General features: G+C 41.7%; 1 protein-coding gene across 2 annotated transcripts; it reads right to left on the reverse strand.

Moving 5' to 3' along the window:
• Positions 1-1821: 1821 nt before the first annotated feature.
• Positions 1822-9233, reverse strand: LOC129550878 (5-hydroxytryptamine receptor 3E-like). 2 transcript variants are annotated; one of them, XM_055418707.2, is made up of 9 exons: positions 9167-9233; positions 6853-7019; positions 6261-6305; positions 4327-4436; positions 4003-4172; positions 3112-3272; positions 2560-2764; positions 2182-2385; positions 1822-2051 (listed from the first exon to the last, which is right to left on the reverse strand). In XM_055418707.2, exons 1-9 carry the CDS (start codon positions 9231-9233, stop codon positions 1822-1824), a joined length of 1359 nt encoding a protein of 452 aa, XP_055274682.1. The 2 variants fall into 2 exon arrangements, with proteins under 2 accessions (XP_055274682.1, XP_088698264.1); XM_088842138.1 differs by lacking the exon at positions 6261-6305.
• Positions 9234-15270: the final 6037 nt, after the last annotated feature.

Here is a 15270-nt window from a genome sequence, read left to right on the forward strand (position 1 = left end):
CCATTCTAGAGGAGATCAATCCTGGATGTTCATTGGAGGGACTGATGCTAAAGCTGAAACTGCAATACTTTGGCCACCTCATGCGACGAGTTGACTCACTGGAAAAGACTCTGATGCTGGGAAAGGTTGGGGGCGGGAGGAGAAGGGGACGACAGAGAATGAGATGGCTGGATGGCATCACCGACTCTGTGGACATGAGTTTGAGTGTACTCCCGGAGTTGGTGATGGATAGGGAGGCCTGGCGTGCTGTGATTCATGGGGTCGCGGAGAGTCGGACACGACTGAGCGACCGAACTGAACTGAACTGAACTGAATGTCCTAAAACAGAAAATCAATCATGAATCCAGCCAGAAAGAAATTTTATAAATTCAGAAAGTTTCTAAAGTTTGTGATCTCTGATGATAATCCAGGAAACTAGAAATTAACAATGAAGAGATAACACTAGCAAAACCCACTTATCCATGGATATAAGAAACACTTTCCTAAATAGGTTTTAGATCAAGGAGGAAATAAAAACTCAAGTTATGAACTGTCCAGGAACTAATAAAGAGGAGAACATTTCATTCTAAAACCTATAGGATGAAGCTCAAACTGTGTCAGAGTAAAATTTATAGGAAGACTGAGAATATTTTAACTGAGAATTCAACTTAGAAAATTAAAGATTAAAATAAAACAATAAGTTCCGTTCCGTTCAGTCGCTCAGTCGTGTCCGACTCTATGAGACCCCGTGGACTGTAGCCTACCAGGCTTCTCCGTCTATGGGATTCTCCAGGCAAGAATACTGGAGTAGGTTACCGTTTCTTTCTCCAGGGGATCTTCCCGACCCAGGGATCGAACCTGGCTCTCCCGCATTGGAGGCAGACGCATTAACCTCTGAGCAACAATAAATTAGGAGAGTATTAAATTGAAGTTAGTGCAAGAAAATGAAAAAGATGAATAAATGTTTCTATCTGTGAGTAAGAAGGGCTTCCCTGGTAGCTCAGCTGGCAAAGAATGTACAATGTAGGAGACCCAGCTTCAATTCCTGGGTTAGGAAGATCCCCCTAGAGAAGGGATAGGCTACCCACTCCAGTATTCTTGGGCTTCCCTGGTGGCTCAGTCCATAAAGAATCTGCCTGCAATGAGGGAGACCTGGGTTTGATCTCTGGGTTGGGAAGATCCCTTGGAAGAGGGCATGGCAACCCACTCCAGTATTCTTGCCTGGAGAATCCCATAGGCAGAGGAACCTGGTAGGCTACAGTCCATGGGGTTGCAAAGAGTCGGACACAACTGAAGCAATTTAGCACACACATGAGTAAGAAATACATCTTTAAAAATGCCTAAGAAAATTAAAACTTCTAGTACAGGACATTTGTCACATTGAATTGTCATCAAAGCTTTATCACAGGCAGAGGGATATACAGATGGTATTTTGAAACTATCAGTCCTGGGTAGTTAACTTTTTATCCCAAAACATGACAAAAAGCCAGAGTTGTCTGCAAAATGATTTATTGGGGCCAGTTAAGCAGATAGAGGAGGTAGAACTGCTATGCAGAAGATATAAAGGGGAGCCCAGAATCTCATGGGAGGGCTGAGTGAAGCCAATAGAATGCAGGAACAGAGGAATTGTTCTTGTTGTAATTGTAATTGGGTTGAGACTGACCAGCAGGGCTGGATTGAGATGCATGGAATGTAGCAGGAAACTTTATCATCTTTGGGGTCATAACAGTCTGTACTCAAGACACAAAGCACAAAGCACAAGACTCAAGCACAAAGACCTGGCTGACCCCTGGAGGCCAGAGCAACTCTGAGCTGATGTGCAGGAGCAGACAGATGTCATGCCTAGGTGTTCCAGAGGATGATGACTGTGACAATGGAAGTGGCCAAGAAGAGCAGGTAGAGGCAGAAGAGCAAGGTGTCCATCATGTGGCTGAACTGCACCCACAGGCTGACCAAGTGCTGCTTTTGAGCCTTGTCTTCCTGCTGGGCGCTTGTGGACCCAGGGCACCCATTTAGCTCTGTCTCTCTGGGACCTGGCAACTTCCCCACCAACTCCATGGGCTCCTTCATACCTATGGAGAGACAGAGACTCAGCCATGGGCCACAGGATCAACTTGGCAATTGTGGGGGCAGGGAAGAAGGTAGGAGCAGAAAAGCGGAGATAATGGAAGAGGAAGCCTGGGCAGGGCTGACTCCCCTCACCAGGCAGGTGGTCAAGGCCTGTGTTTCCCTTCCAGGGCACGGCAGGGCAGCATGTCCTCGGGCTGGTGCAGTGTAGAAGCAGGGAGTGGAGCCAGCGAGGCATGGGTGGGGGCTGGGTGGGGGCCAGGTGCAGCAGGTAGGAGATGAAGATGGTCTCCAGAAGGCTGAGCACCATCAGGGACAGACACAGGGCAAAGTAGACACCTGGAGGGAAGTTGGGCCTGCCTGAGGGCCAGAGGCACCAGCCAGGACTCCGTTCTTCTCTTCCAATCCCATCCTGGGAAGCACAGCCTCTTTTGGCCAATATATTTCCCTTCCCTGAGCCAGTTCAGCCAGTCCCTCCCACCCTTCTCTTCCCAAGAGCTGAAGGGGCCATACTGATGAGGGGGGTGCCACTGGCAGGGAGTAAGTCATTCATCATGAGTAGGAAGACATTGTAGCCCAGCAGAAGCGTTATCTTGAATGGGGCACGGTTCTCGCTTCCTGCTGGCAGATAGAAGCTGAGGGCGTCAATGGTGACCAGAAAGCTACTGGGTACCAGGAGATTCATAATGTAGAGTTTGGGTCTGCGCCTGATGGCCACCTGGTGAGAAGGAGAGGAAGGGAAGTGAATATGGGATTCAGAGGCTGCTTGGAATAGTAGTGACTGTTTCTGTCTCTGCCTTTCTCATTGGTCTCTTATCACTCTGGTATCTAGAGCTGTGCAGACAGCCTCATAATTTGGTGTAGAACTTGCCAAGGGAGAGTTAGATTAGAGCCATGAACTTTAGGAAGGAGTGTGTGGCTGGGCAGCAAGAAGAGAAGGTTCTGGTCTCTGGCAGAAGTGGTAAGACTGAGAAACCCTGAAAGTTGGGAGATATCCATCTGGTGGAGATTGTAGGCAGCTCTACAAGCAAGAAGGAAGGAAAAAGCAAAGGCCTCTGAGCTCACGTAGAAGATGATCTGATCATACAGGTTGGTGCCCACAGACTTCTTTGGGGTGGCCTTGTTGATGCCCAGGAGCTCCCATTCTCCATGGCTCTGAATGATGTCCTGGGATGTGTCTGTTATTTCCCACACTTCTTTCTCCATGCCCAACGATATGTACTCCACTGAAAGGAAGAACCAAATAATTTTCCAAAGATAGTCTCCTGTTGACTCAACTGTACTTTTTCCCATCCTTTCATTCAATAATTTTTTAAAATTCTTTATAAAAATATTTATTTATTTGGCTGCATTGAGTCCTAGTTGTGGCATGTGGGCTTAGTTGCTCCAGGGCACGCGTTATCTTAGTTCCCCAACCAGGAATTGAACCTATGTCCCCTACGTTGGCAGACAGATTCTTAGCCACTGAACCACCAGGGAAGTCCCTCAACAAATATTTTTGAGTGCCTACCATATTTCAGGAAATTTGCTAGCAACTGGGATGGAAATGCACAATATTTTCCCAACTCTCTAGGAAATATTTTATGGAAAATATTTAAGCATCCAAACAGACTTAATCTTTGCTGCCCTTGGTCACTGTGCATGCTAAGTCGCTTCAGTCGTATCCTACTCTTTGCAACCCTATGGACTATAGCCTGCTAGGCTCCTCTGCCCATGAGATTCTCCAGGCAAGAATACTGGAATGGGTTGCCATGCCCTTCTCCAGGGGATCTTCCTGACCCATGGATCAAACCTGTGTCTCCTGCGACTCCTGCATTGCAGGCAGATTCTTTACTGCTGAGTCACCAGGGAAGCCCATTTGTTACCATTTATTCATACTTTTTTTATACATTATTTTCTGATGCTTTATTGGTTTCTCTTATTCACTCCTATTCCTAAGACTCTATTTCAGCTCACCTGTGTAGAGAAATGAGCTGAAGGTGAGGGTGCAGTTCTGCTGGTCAAAGGGGAAGTAGAAGATGTTCAGGTTACAGATGCTCACCACCTTCATGGGTTTCTTATACCTGATGCGACCTTCATTACTTATGAATGCCTTGAGTCTTTTTGGGGTCTTATCCACATCCATGCTGTAAGAGAAATGAAGTGGGAGGCAGGAGCAATGTTTTTTCTTCTTACCCATCTGCTCCTTTCTCAGCCATGTAAGACCACTTATAGTGGCCTTTGGTAGACTGTGCACCATCACTGCCAGAAGGTGGGGCTTCCCCAGCCCTTAATACACACAATTCAGTGATGAAAATGTCTGGGAGCCACAGGTTCTTGGTTGCCACACTGATCTTCGAGATGCCTTCACACTCCTCTGGGTTCCAACTGATAAATGGGTTGTCCCAGACCTAGAGCCCAGATGGAGGAGAGGTGAGAGCCTGATAGGAATCAGGGTTATTTTCTATTCCTTTTAAATTTTTCTTTAAAAAAAGAATCTATAAAGTATTTCAAACACATAGAAAAGTGTATAAAATAATGTAATAAACATCAGTGTATCTAACACCCAATTTTGGCTTTTATTCAAGAATTAAGAATTGCAGATAGAATTGAAGTCCTTATGTCTATTTCTTCATAACCTTTGATCCCTCTGGTTTTTCACTTTGGTGGGAAATTACTGGTGATCAGAGAAATCTTGTCCTTTCTGTAGACTGGTTGAGATTCAGAGTTGAAAGGTCAGTGGCTCAACCTCTCTGAGACAGAATTGCCTTCGTGTGAAATAAGCCAGTTCGGGGGTGGGGGTGGGGGAGTGGGATTGAATGAAATTAGGCATGTGAAAGGATTTTGTGTACTGTAATGCTGTTTTTAGGTGTTATGTATTAGTCTCCAGGGTAACTTTAACTGCCTTCTAGGCCCCTTTGATCAGTTTCTACTGCAAGGACACCTTGAACAAGTCCTTGGGTTCTATGAAGCCAAGAGACTTGGTGGTCTTCCTCTCCTTGGCAGGTGCAAGGCACTATCCTTTCTTGTCTGTGGGATGACTTTCCAAATTCTCCTTTCCAAAGCTGCTGACTTTCTCTGGAAACAGTTTTCAAGGATTATCCAATTCTGAGGCCTTAGGGGACTTATCTATTCTCAGGGCATTTACAATGTCAGCAGCTGCAGTTTGTGGAAGCACAGCCAGAACAAAGAGATACATGCACATTAAATAAAAATTTATACTAGACCAGCATACCTCATTGTGCATATGAAATACCTGGGGACTGTGTTGAAATGCAGATTCTGATTCAGTAAGTAGGGTGACTAATTCATCCTGGTTTGTTGGAGACTTGGATTTAGCAAAATTACATTTTCTGAGAATTCTTCAGTCTTGGACATGCTGGGATTGTTAGTCTCACTAGGAGGGGTCCTAGATCAAGTGCATTTCTAAGCTTCCAGGTGGGGCAATCAGCCAGTGCTCCCCATCTGGGAAACACACTTTGAGAGCAAGAGTAGGTGATCATGACTATTCTTCTACTCCTCTCTCCTTCCCTTCAGCCGGTCTTTTCAAGTTGGAAACTGAAGTCATTTACTTTGATTTCCCCCCTCATTTTCTAATTAAAGAACTTAAGGTAGAAATTTTTCATAAAATTTTCCAAAGTTATATTGGATTGGCCCAAAGTTTTGTTCTCTAACGTCTTATGGAAAAATGTGAACGAACTTTTTGGCCAACCCAATACTTTGGCTACATTGAATAGACTTTCATATGTAATCCTTTTCTTTCTAATTTCTACTTAGTTGTTTATTTTCTCTTTAGTCCAATATATTTTAGAAATTTAATTTTAAATTTCTAAGAAATAAGATTTTGGGGAAGGGGGCTACTCTTTGTATTTTGTATTATAGTCAGAGATTGTGGTCTAGATAATTTTCGCTTTCCTTCCTTTCCTTCTCGGTGGCCAAAAATATGGTCAGTTTAGGGGAATATTCAATTTGTGTCAAAAAGATTATGCATGATCATTGTACAAAGTTTGATATGTTTATTAAATCAAGTTTCTTAAAAATCACTATATGTTTATTCTTTTTTGACTTGATTTTTGAAAGCAGTTTATTGATGCCTTTCACCATGCTTTAGGTTTTTAAATTTCTCGCTCATATGTTTCAAAGTTATGTTTTGGGGTACATAAAGGGTCATAATATTTGTTTAAAATCCATTCTGACTGTAAATAAAGGGAGAGAATAAACAGTATTGGTCTTACCATTTCCAGCCACAGAAATGATGACAAGAGCTGTAACTGTTCATCCTGTCAAAAGAATTTCCTGTTTTCAGCATGTTGGTGGTACAAAGTTTGTGCATCCCACCCATTGCTTATTTTTGTTTATCAAGCCCCAAGGTGTGTAAAAACTGTGCTGTGGTCAAGTCCAACATTACAGGTTAAGGACAGAATCTTGATCAAAACATATTCTGCCATGGGCAGAAGAGTTCATGGCAGGACTGGATTAGAGTAGTGCTTCTCAACCCTGGCTGTATCTTTGAATTACTTGATAAGTTAAAAAATTTCTGATGCCCCTGTTCCATCCAGTCAGAACTTCTGAAGTGGAGTTCCTGGACATTGGTGTACAGCCAGGGAAGAGAGTCAGGTGGGTGACAAGAATAGAAATGATCTTCCATATATGGTTATACCTCATCCTGCTGAACTGGATAGAACTTCTTTGGGATCCCCACAGCACACATGCTTATAGCAATGAGGGAGGAAGCTTCAGTGTGTGGTTAAGGGTTTGGGGGGTTGCCTTGCTGGGAGCTGGGAAAAGGTTAAGGATTCTAAGGAGGGCTAGAGAGTCAGTACTCACCACATCTAGGATGGCAGACACGGTGAAGGAGATGTTGACTGTGGTTGGGATGCTGTAGTTGATGACTGGACGGAAGGCCTTTCTCTCAAACACTGAATCCAGAGCAGTGGTATACACCCCGTTCTGGCCAAACCCTGTGCAGTTGATGGTGAAAGTACTGCCTCTTTCTGTAGTCAACATAGAACATGTGAGAGTTAGGTGAGAACACTTATGTTCCCTATATGAGAGGGTCCCAGGTCAGGAGCTCGGGGGTAGCCTGTGATATTAATGACAGTGAAGTCGCTCAGTCGTGTCCGACTCTTTGCAACCCCATGGACTGTAGCCCACAAGGTTCTTCCGTCCATGGGATTTTCCAGGCAAGAATACTGAAGTGGGTTGCCATTTCCTTCTCCAGGAGATCTTCCCGATCCAGGGATTGAACCTAGGTTTCCCACATTGTAGGCAGACGCTTTACCATCTGAGCCACCAGGGAAGTCGATATTAATGATACCTAATATTTATTGGCTGGATGGCATCACCGACTCGATGGAGGTGAGTTTGAGTGAACTCTGGGAGTTGGTGATGGACAGGGAGACCTGGCGTGCTGTGATTCATGGGGTCACAAAGAGTTGGACACGCTGAGAGACTGAACTGAACTGAATATTTATTGAACAGTGACAGTGTGTCAGATATAGTTCAAGCCCCTTAAATTGATTTCCTTATTTTTTAATCCTCCCAAGCCCCTATCAGATAGAAACTATTTTTATCCTTATATAATAAATGAATTAACTGAGTTGCAATAAGAGGAAGTAAATTTCTGTGGTCAAATAGATCATAAGAGGCAGAAACTGGACTTGATCTAAGCCCAGGTTTGTCTAATACTGCTTTACCATATACCCCCAGGAATGAGATGGAGACTAGGGGAAAAGGATCACCATGATCCAGGTGCCAGGCACTTCCTACAAAGTGAGGAAGGAAGGGTTGGGCTGGAAGGCAAATGATAGAAACTAACGTGGTGAGCTGAATTAGAGCTCTGGGCTCCTTGCTAATGTTTGTTTGTCCATGCAAAGCATGCCCAAATCTTTATGCAAACTGAGCCCTGGGGCAGCAATAGCCATCAGAGAGAACTATATTCCTGGGGCCCCAAAGAGAACACATCTGTTTCACCTTAACCACCCCAACCTTCCTTCTCCCTATTTTGCCACTCAACCCTATATCAGCCTTCTAGTTTGAGCTTTTGAGGTGTTGTCTTCCCCTTTCTTCTGACTAATAAAGATTCTAATTTTCTATCAATGCAAATTTATTAGAGAAGTAACAACCTGGAATGAGAAAGATGGTTGGTGACCTCTGTGATGAGAACATCAAGCCTTATCTTTTCCTAGAGTGACAATGCTCTCCAGGCAAATCCTTGGATCATTCTGTGAGCAATGAATATTCATTTGTCATTCACTACGAGTGGCAGAGGAACATTTGTTATGTTTTTTACTGCCTAGACTAGGTGTGCAATTTGTGTTTCTTCTCTGCACTGGCCTCTAAAGCACCTCTTATTCAGTCCTCTCCTCATTGAATCCTCCCAAGCCCCTATCAGTTAGAAACTATACTTTTGTCTTCCTACACCTCCCCCTATCCAAAAGTCACATGACAACCTAAGGGGGTAAAATGCCATTTATTGGCACCTATCAAATGCCAGGCACTGTGTGGTCTCTCTCATTGAATCCTCACAACTCTTCAAGATGACCCTATTTTACAGATGAGAAAATGGGAGCTCTGAGAAGTCAAGCAATTTGCCCAAGGTTACACAGGTAGCCAAGTGAGGGACCAAGATTCAAACCCAGACCTTCTAGCGCTAAATCCCATGTTCTTTCTAGTATACCATGTTAACTCCAGTATACCAGTAAAGCACACTGTAGCTTTACTCTCCACCTGCTGCTCTCTGACATCTTACCTAACCTAGAGCACTTGGATGCAGTAACTAGTGGGGAAGTTATGGCTGAAAGTGGGCCCTTTGCTGCAATGGGGTAGGTTTCAGAGCCATAGAGAGAAAGAATTACACTTGCGCATAGAAAGATGGATGGTCATGGAGGCTAAATGGTAGAGAAAACAATTGGGGATGGTTCATGAAAGAAAAGTAGAAGAGTCCTTATGTAGCATGTCAACAGAAGGGGATCTTCTATCTTTCAGAGAAGGAGGGCCTACTTGCATATTATGGTAACATAGTTATGAAATAACTATGCCCATCATAGATAATTTCTAGAAGTTGGAAATTTGAAAGCACATCTTAGGTGTTCTCCCAGAGAGGGTCCTTGCTTCTTTTCCTGTGTTGCCCATTTCTTACCTGGAAGCAGAAGACTGAGAACAAGGTAAAAGGAGAGTCTCTCCCTGTGGAACCAACTTCTGTCCATCTTCTTTATCTAAATTCTCCTATGAGCCTATACCAGGACCCAAGAATTCCCAGATTAAAAGAGCACAGGCCACACCTAGAGTCTAACTTTGAATACTGATAGGATTAACTGACCACTGACATTTGTAACCTCCTTGGAAACAGAGTTCCGGTTGTCTTGTCATTGCCCTCGCTTGAGGTTTAAAGGCTTCTCTCTCAGATGTTTCACTACAACATGTGTGGTTGTGGATTATCTGATATTTACTATCTTCAGATCTTGGTGTTATCTCTCAGTCTGTAGATTCATCTCTTTAATTCTGGAAAGTTCTCAGTTAATAAAAACATTGTATTTTTTCTATTCTCTTTTATTAGACATATGTTGGATAATTTCTTCTATCTCAACATGCCTCTTAACCTCTTTTATTAGTTTCCTATAGTTTTTATGACAAATCACAAACTTACTGGCTTAAAAAAACCTCTATTTGTTATTTTACAGTTCTGTAAACCAGAAGTCTGAAATTTGTCTCACTGGGTTAAAATCAATGTTTTGGTTGACAGCATTCCTTCTGGAGGCTACAGGAGCAAATCCATTTTCTTGTCTTTTCCAGGTTTTAGAGGCTACCTGCATTCTTGGTTCAGGGTCCTATTTCTCTGTCTTTAGAACCAGAAACTGAGTCACTTCTCTCATTCTAATGCTTTTCCACTTATATGAAACTTTGTGAATACATTGCATCCACCTGGATAATCCAAACTAATCTTCTCATGTCATGGTCAGTTGACTAGCAACCATAATTTCATCTGCAACCTTAAGTCCCCCTTTTCCATGTGACCTAAACATATTGCTAAATTTTAGAGATTGAGATATGGACATCTCTTGTTGTTGTTCAGTTGCTCAGTCATGTCCAACTCTTTGCAACCCCATGGACTGAAGCATGCCAGGCTTCCCTGTCCTTCACTATCTCCTGGAGTTTGCTCAGATTCACATCCATTGAGTCGATAATGCCATCCAACCATCTCATACTCTGTCATCCTCTTCTTCTCCTGCCCTCAATCTTTCCCAGCATCAGGGTCTTTTCCAATGAGTCAGCTCTTTGCATCACATGGCCAAAGTATTAGAACTTCAGTTTCAATGTCAGTCCTTCCAATGAGTATTCAGTCCTTCCAATGATATTGATTTTCTTTAGGATATTGATTTTCCTTAGGATTTTCTTTAGGTTTGATATCCTTGCAGTTCAAGGGACTCTTAAGAGTCTTCTCCAGCACCACAATTTGAAAGCATCAATTCTTCAGCGCTCAGCCTTCTTTATGGTCCAACTCTCACATCTGTATATGACTACTGGAAAAACCACAGTTTTGACTAGATGGACCTTTGTTGGCAAAATGATGTCTCTGCTTCTTAATATGTTGTCTAGGTTTGTCATATCTTTCCTTCCAAGGAGCAAGTGTCTTTTAATTTCATGGCTGCAGCCACCATTTGTAGTGATTTTGGAGTCCAATAAAATGAAATCTGTCACTGTTTCCACTTTTTCCCAATGTATTTGCCGTAAACTGATGGGGCCAGGTGTCATGATCTTAATTTTTTGAATGTTGAGTTTTAAGCCAGCTTTTTCACTTCCTCTTTCACCTTCATCAAGGGGTTCTTTAGCGCCTTTTTGCTTTCTGCCATAAGGGTGGTATCATCTGCGTATCCGAGGTTATTGATATTTCTCCCGGCAATCTTGATTCCAGCTTGTGATTCATCTAGCCTGGCGTTTCACATGATGTGCTCTGCGTATAAGTTAAATAAACAGGGTGACAATATACAGCCTTGATGTCCTCCTTTCCCAATATTGAAACAGTCTGTTGTTCCATGTCCAGTTCTAACTGTTGTTTCTTGACTTGCATACAGTTTTCTCAGGAGGCAGGTAGGGTGGTCTGATATTCTAGGGGACCATTATTCTCCCTACCATATGTCTCTTTCATATTTTTCACCTGTTTATCTGTGTCCCTAGTGATTTCCTCAGTGTTAGCTTCTGGGTAACAAATTCTCTTCTCAGCTGTGTATATAATACAAATAGTCCTAGACCAAACACTCATAGTCATGTAATCAAAATTTAAAACTGTTCTGATTTCTCTGAGATGCCAACTTTGACATTGACTTTAAGCTTTCTTCATATGAATGTGACCTTACAGCTTCCTAGCTAAATCAGCTACAGAAGTCTCCTGCATACAAACCTTTAAGTTGTGAACTTTCAAAGATATGAGCATACCACTGGATGCCAGCTCTTGTACTGTACTACTGTACTTTTCAAGATACTGTACAAGATTTAAAATGTCTTCTTTGTGTCTGTATTGTTTGTGTATTATTATCATGTATTATTTGTATGAAAAGTATTATAGGCCTATTATAGTATAATACTGTATAGCCAATTGTGTTAGTTGGGTACCTAAGTTAACTTTGTTGGACTTAACAAATTGGGACTCTCAGAAGGGAATTCATTTGTTTGTAGGGGACTTAGTGTATAAACACTGCAAGCTTATGCTGTGACAAAGAATGTGAGTTTCTAGTAACCAATCACAATAGAAAACAGTGTACTTACTCATTCATGCTTTATAAACTGAGTTGTAACCACTGAGGGTCAACCTTGCTAACCACTTCTGCTTGGAAGTCTCTCTATTCTCAGTTTGTTTCTTGCTCAATGATATATTCACATCAAATAAAGAATTTTCTTATGACAGAATATATTTATTTTACAATTGCAGATCATTTTATTACATTGAGTTTTTATTATGCTAACAGCTTTATTAGCTTTGTCTCTTTGTGGTTTATTTCCTTATGTGATTTTTATTTATTTATTTAGTTCCATTGGGTCTTAGTTATGCCATGCAGGATATTTTGTTGCAGCATGAGGGTTCAACAGTTGTGATGTGAGGGCTTAGTTGCTCTGTGGCATGTGGGATCTTAGTTCCCTGACCAGGGATTGAACCTGTGTCCCCTGCACTGCAAGGTGAATTCTTAACCACTGGACTACTAGAGAAGTCCCTGAAGTGAAATATTTGTAAATGATATCTTTCTCCTTGCATGATCTCTTCAGAATTTGGAAACTTTTATTGAATATTCTGAATTTCATGACATATTATGATTATATTTTCATGACAATATGGTTACTGGCATTGATTTAGTAAGAATCATCTCCTCTTTACTAACACATTGAAAATGTTGATTAAATAACCAGTGCCTTGCCTGGAATGTTATATTTGAGAATGATACTTATTCAGTCAAATGTGGTCAGACACTTCTAAGGAACGAAAGTTGACTTTATGGAGCCAATGCTTACAAACCCTTCTAGGAATACTGGCTGTTACCTAACTTACAGGGTTACCAGCTTTTAGGTAGGTAAGATCACCTTCTGCCAGACCCAAGAATCTTAACATAGCCTGGGGTCTTCAAGAACAGAGGAATTCACCCAATGGGTACTACAGCTGCCTAGCCTCAAGATGCTTTTAAAAGTCAAATTTGAGGTTTTTGGGAAAACCTACAGCAAAGCAAACTTAAGAACGCCTAAAGGGCAAATTACACCTCTTTTTTTCACCACTGTAAACAGTGAAGCCATATGTTCTGAGACCAGCCTTATCTTATGATCAAGAATAATCTTTCTTTGAGATTATTTTTGATTAAAAGGGAGGAGATTATAGAAAAAAATTGTACTTCAATGAAAAGCTATTGTTTTGAGTAGCTGTTTCCAGTTTTCTGATTCTAGCCCTGTCCATTGCCTTTGGATTATTCTATAGCTCATATTAACTTGTAACTGAGTAATTGTTCTTTACAGCATTGGATTTTACTTTCACCACCAGATACATCCACAGCTGAGCATCATTTCCACTTTGGCCCAGTCACTTCATTCTTTCTGGAGCTATTAGTAATTGCCTTCCACTCATCCCCAGTAGCACACTGGACACCTTCTGACCTGTCAGGTTCATCTTCCAGTGTCATATCTTTTTTCCTTATCATACTGTTCATAGGTTCTTGTTGCGAAAATACTAGAGTGGTTGTCATTCCCTCCTCCAGTGGCCCACGTTTTGTCAGAACTCTCCACTATGACCCGTTCTTCTTGCTCAAAATCCTTCAAGTTAGGCTTCAGCAGTATGTGAACCAAGAACTTCCAGATGTACAAGTTGGATTTAGAAAAGGCAGAGGAACCAGAGATCAAATTGCCAACTTTCATTGGATCATAGAGAAAGCAGGGGAATTCCAGGAAAACATCTACTTCTGCTTCATTGACTATGCTAAGGCCTTTGACTGTGTGGATCACAACAAACTGTGGAAAATTCTTTAAAAAAATGGTAATACCAGACCACCTTACCTGTCTCCTGAGAAAATTGCATGCAGATCAAGAAGCAACAGTTAGAACCATACATGGAACAATGGACTGGTTTAAAATTGAGGAAGGAGTACAATAAGGCTATATATTGTTACCCTGTTGATTTAACTTATATGCAGAGTACATCATGTGAAATGTTGGGCTAGATGGATCACAAGCTGGAATCAAGATTGCTGGGAGAAATATCAACAACCTCAGATATGCAGATGATATCACCCTATTGGCAGAAAGTGAAGAGGAACTAAAGAGCTTCTTGATGAGGGTGAAAGAGGAGACCAAAAAAGCTGGCTTAAAATTCAACATTCAAAAAATGAAGATCATAGTATCTGGTCTCATCACTTTGTGGCAAATATATGGGAAAAAAGCAGAAACAGTGACAGGTTTTATTTTCTTGGGCTCCAAAATCACTGCGGACGGTGATGATAGCTATGAAATTAAAAGATGCTTGCTCCTTGAAAGAAAAACTATGACCAACTTAGTAAGAAACAGAGACATCACTTTGCCAACAAAGGTCCATCTAGTCAAAGCTGTGCTTTTTCCAGTGGCCATGTAAAGATATGAGAGTTGGACCATAAAGAAGACTGAGCACTGAACAACTGATGCTTTCAAATTGTGGTGTTGGAGAAGACTCTTGAGAATTCCTTGGACAGCAAGGAGATCAAACCAGTCAATCCTAAAGGAAATCAACCCTGAATATTCTTTGGAAGGACTGATGCTGAAGCTGAAGTTCCAATACTTTGGCCACATGATACAAAGAGCCAACTCATTGGAAAAGACCCTGATGCTGGGAAAGATTGAGGGCAGGAGGAGAAGCGGGTGACAGAGGATGAGATGGTTGGATGGCATCATCTACTCAATGGACATGAATCTGAACAAACTGGGAAATAGTGAAGGACAGGGAAGCCTGGCATGCTGCAGTCCCTGGGGTTGCAAAGAGTTAGACACAACTTAGTGACTGAACAACAACTGAAGAATATTGTCAAAGACAAGATCAAATAATTAAGAAAACTGATTTTATTCAGGCTATTGTAATAGGGAGATCACCTAGATCCATGGATCAGAATACCTTGGCCAGGTGGTTTAACTTAGACTTTTTTATAGAGAGAAGTAGACACATTACAGGTAAAAATTTATAGTTGAGGTCATTTTATAATCAGGAAAGTCTCAGTTAGTTGAACAGGAAATGTTTACCTCTGTGTCTAACTAGTTTCAGGGGACAAACAGTGCTAATCTCAATTAATCATTTATGTGACGAAGAGCTAGTAGTTGGAGGCTCTGTTCCTGGCCTCCTTGTTAGGGTCTGGGCTCATGGGTAAACAATGGAGTCAGGAGAAAGAGTGGGCAGGGGAAATGGTGGTTCTTTGTAGTTAGCCATTTCCTGGAACACAAAGGGTGGGGGATTTCAGAAAGCAAAAGATTGGTAGGTAGGCTTCTTAACCATTGTTGTTTTCTCAGAACACAGGCTCAGGTAAAGTTCAATGTTGTCAAAATGCAGACTATCTCATCCTATAGAGTTCCAGTAGAATTCTCTCTCTTGTGGAAAAATTGCCTTTATTTGCAATTCAGTATCTTTTCTCCATATAGATTTGTGCTTCTTGACTTTTGAATCAGTTATAACATCTGCCTGGTTCTTTCATATCATATGAATCCTATCAATTCTTTTTTTTAAATTTATTTTTATTGATGTAACATTGATTT

This window comes from Moschus berezovskii, chromosome 1 (genome assembly GCF_049115385.1).
Source record: "Moschus berezovskii isolate FMDL1 chromosome 1, NW_MosBer_1.0, whole genome shotgun sequence".
Classification (NCBI taxonomy): Eukaryota; Metazoa; Chordata; class Mammalia; order Artiodactyla; family Moschidae; genus Moschus; species Moschus berezovskii.

Excerpts from the sequence above, each read along its gene's own strand:
- LOC129550878 (XM_055418707.2), bottom strand. The coding sequence starts at position 9,233 with ATGGACAGAAGTTGGTTCCACAGGGAGAGACTCTCCTTTTACCTTGTT. Across the intron at positions 7,020-9,166 it reads TCTCAGTCTTCTGCTTCCAG|AAAGAGGCAGTACTTTCACC; the intron begins GTAAGAAATGGG and ends TGTTGACTACAG. Across the intron at positions 2,386-2,559 it reads CAGTGGCACCCCCCTCATCA|GTGTCTACTTTGCCCTGTGT; the intron begins GTATGGCCCCTT and ends ACTTCCCTCCAG.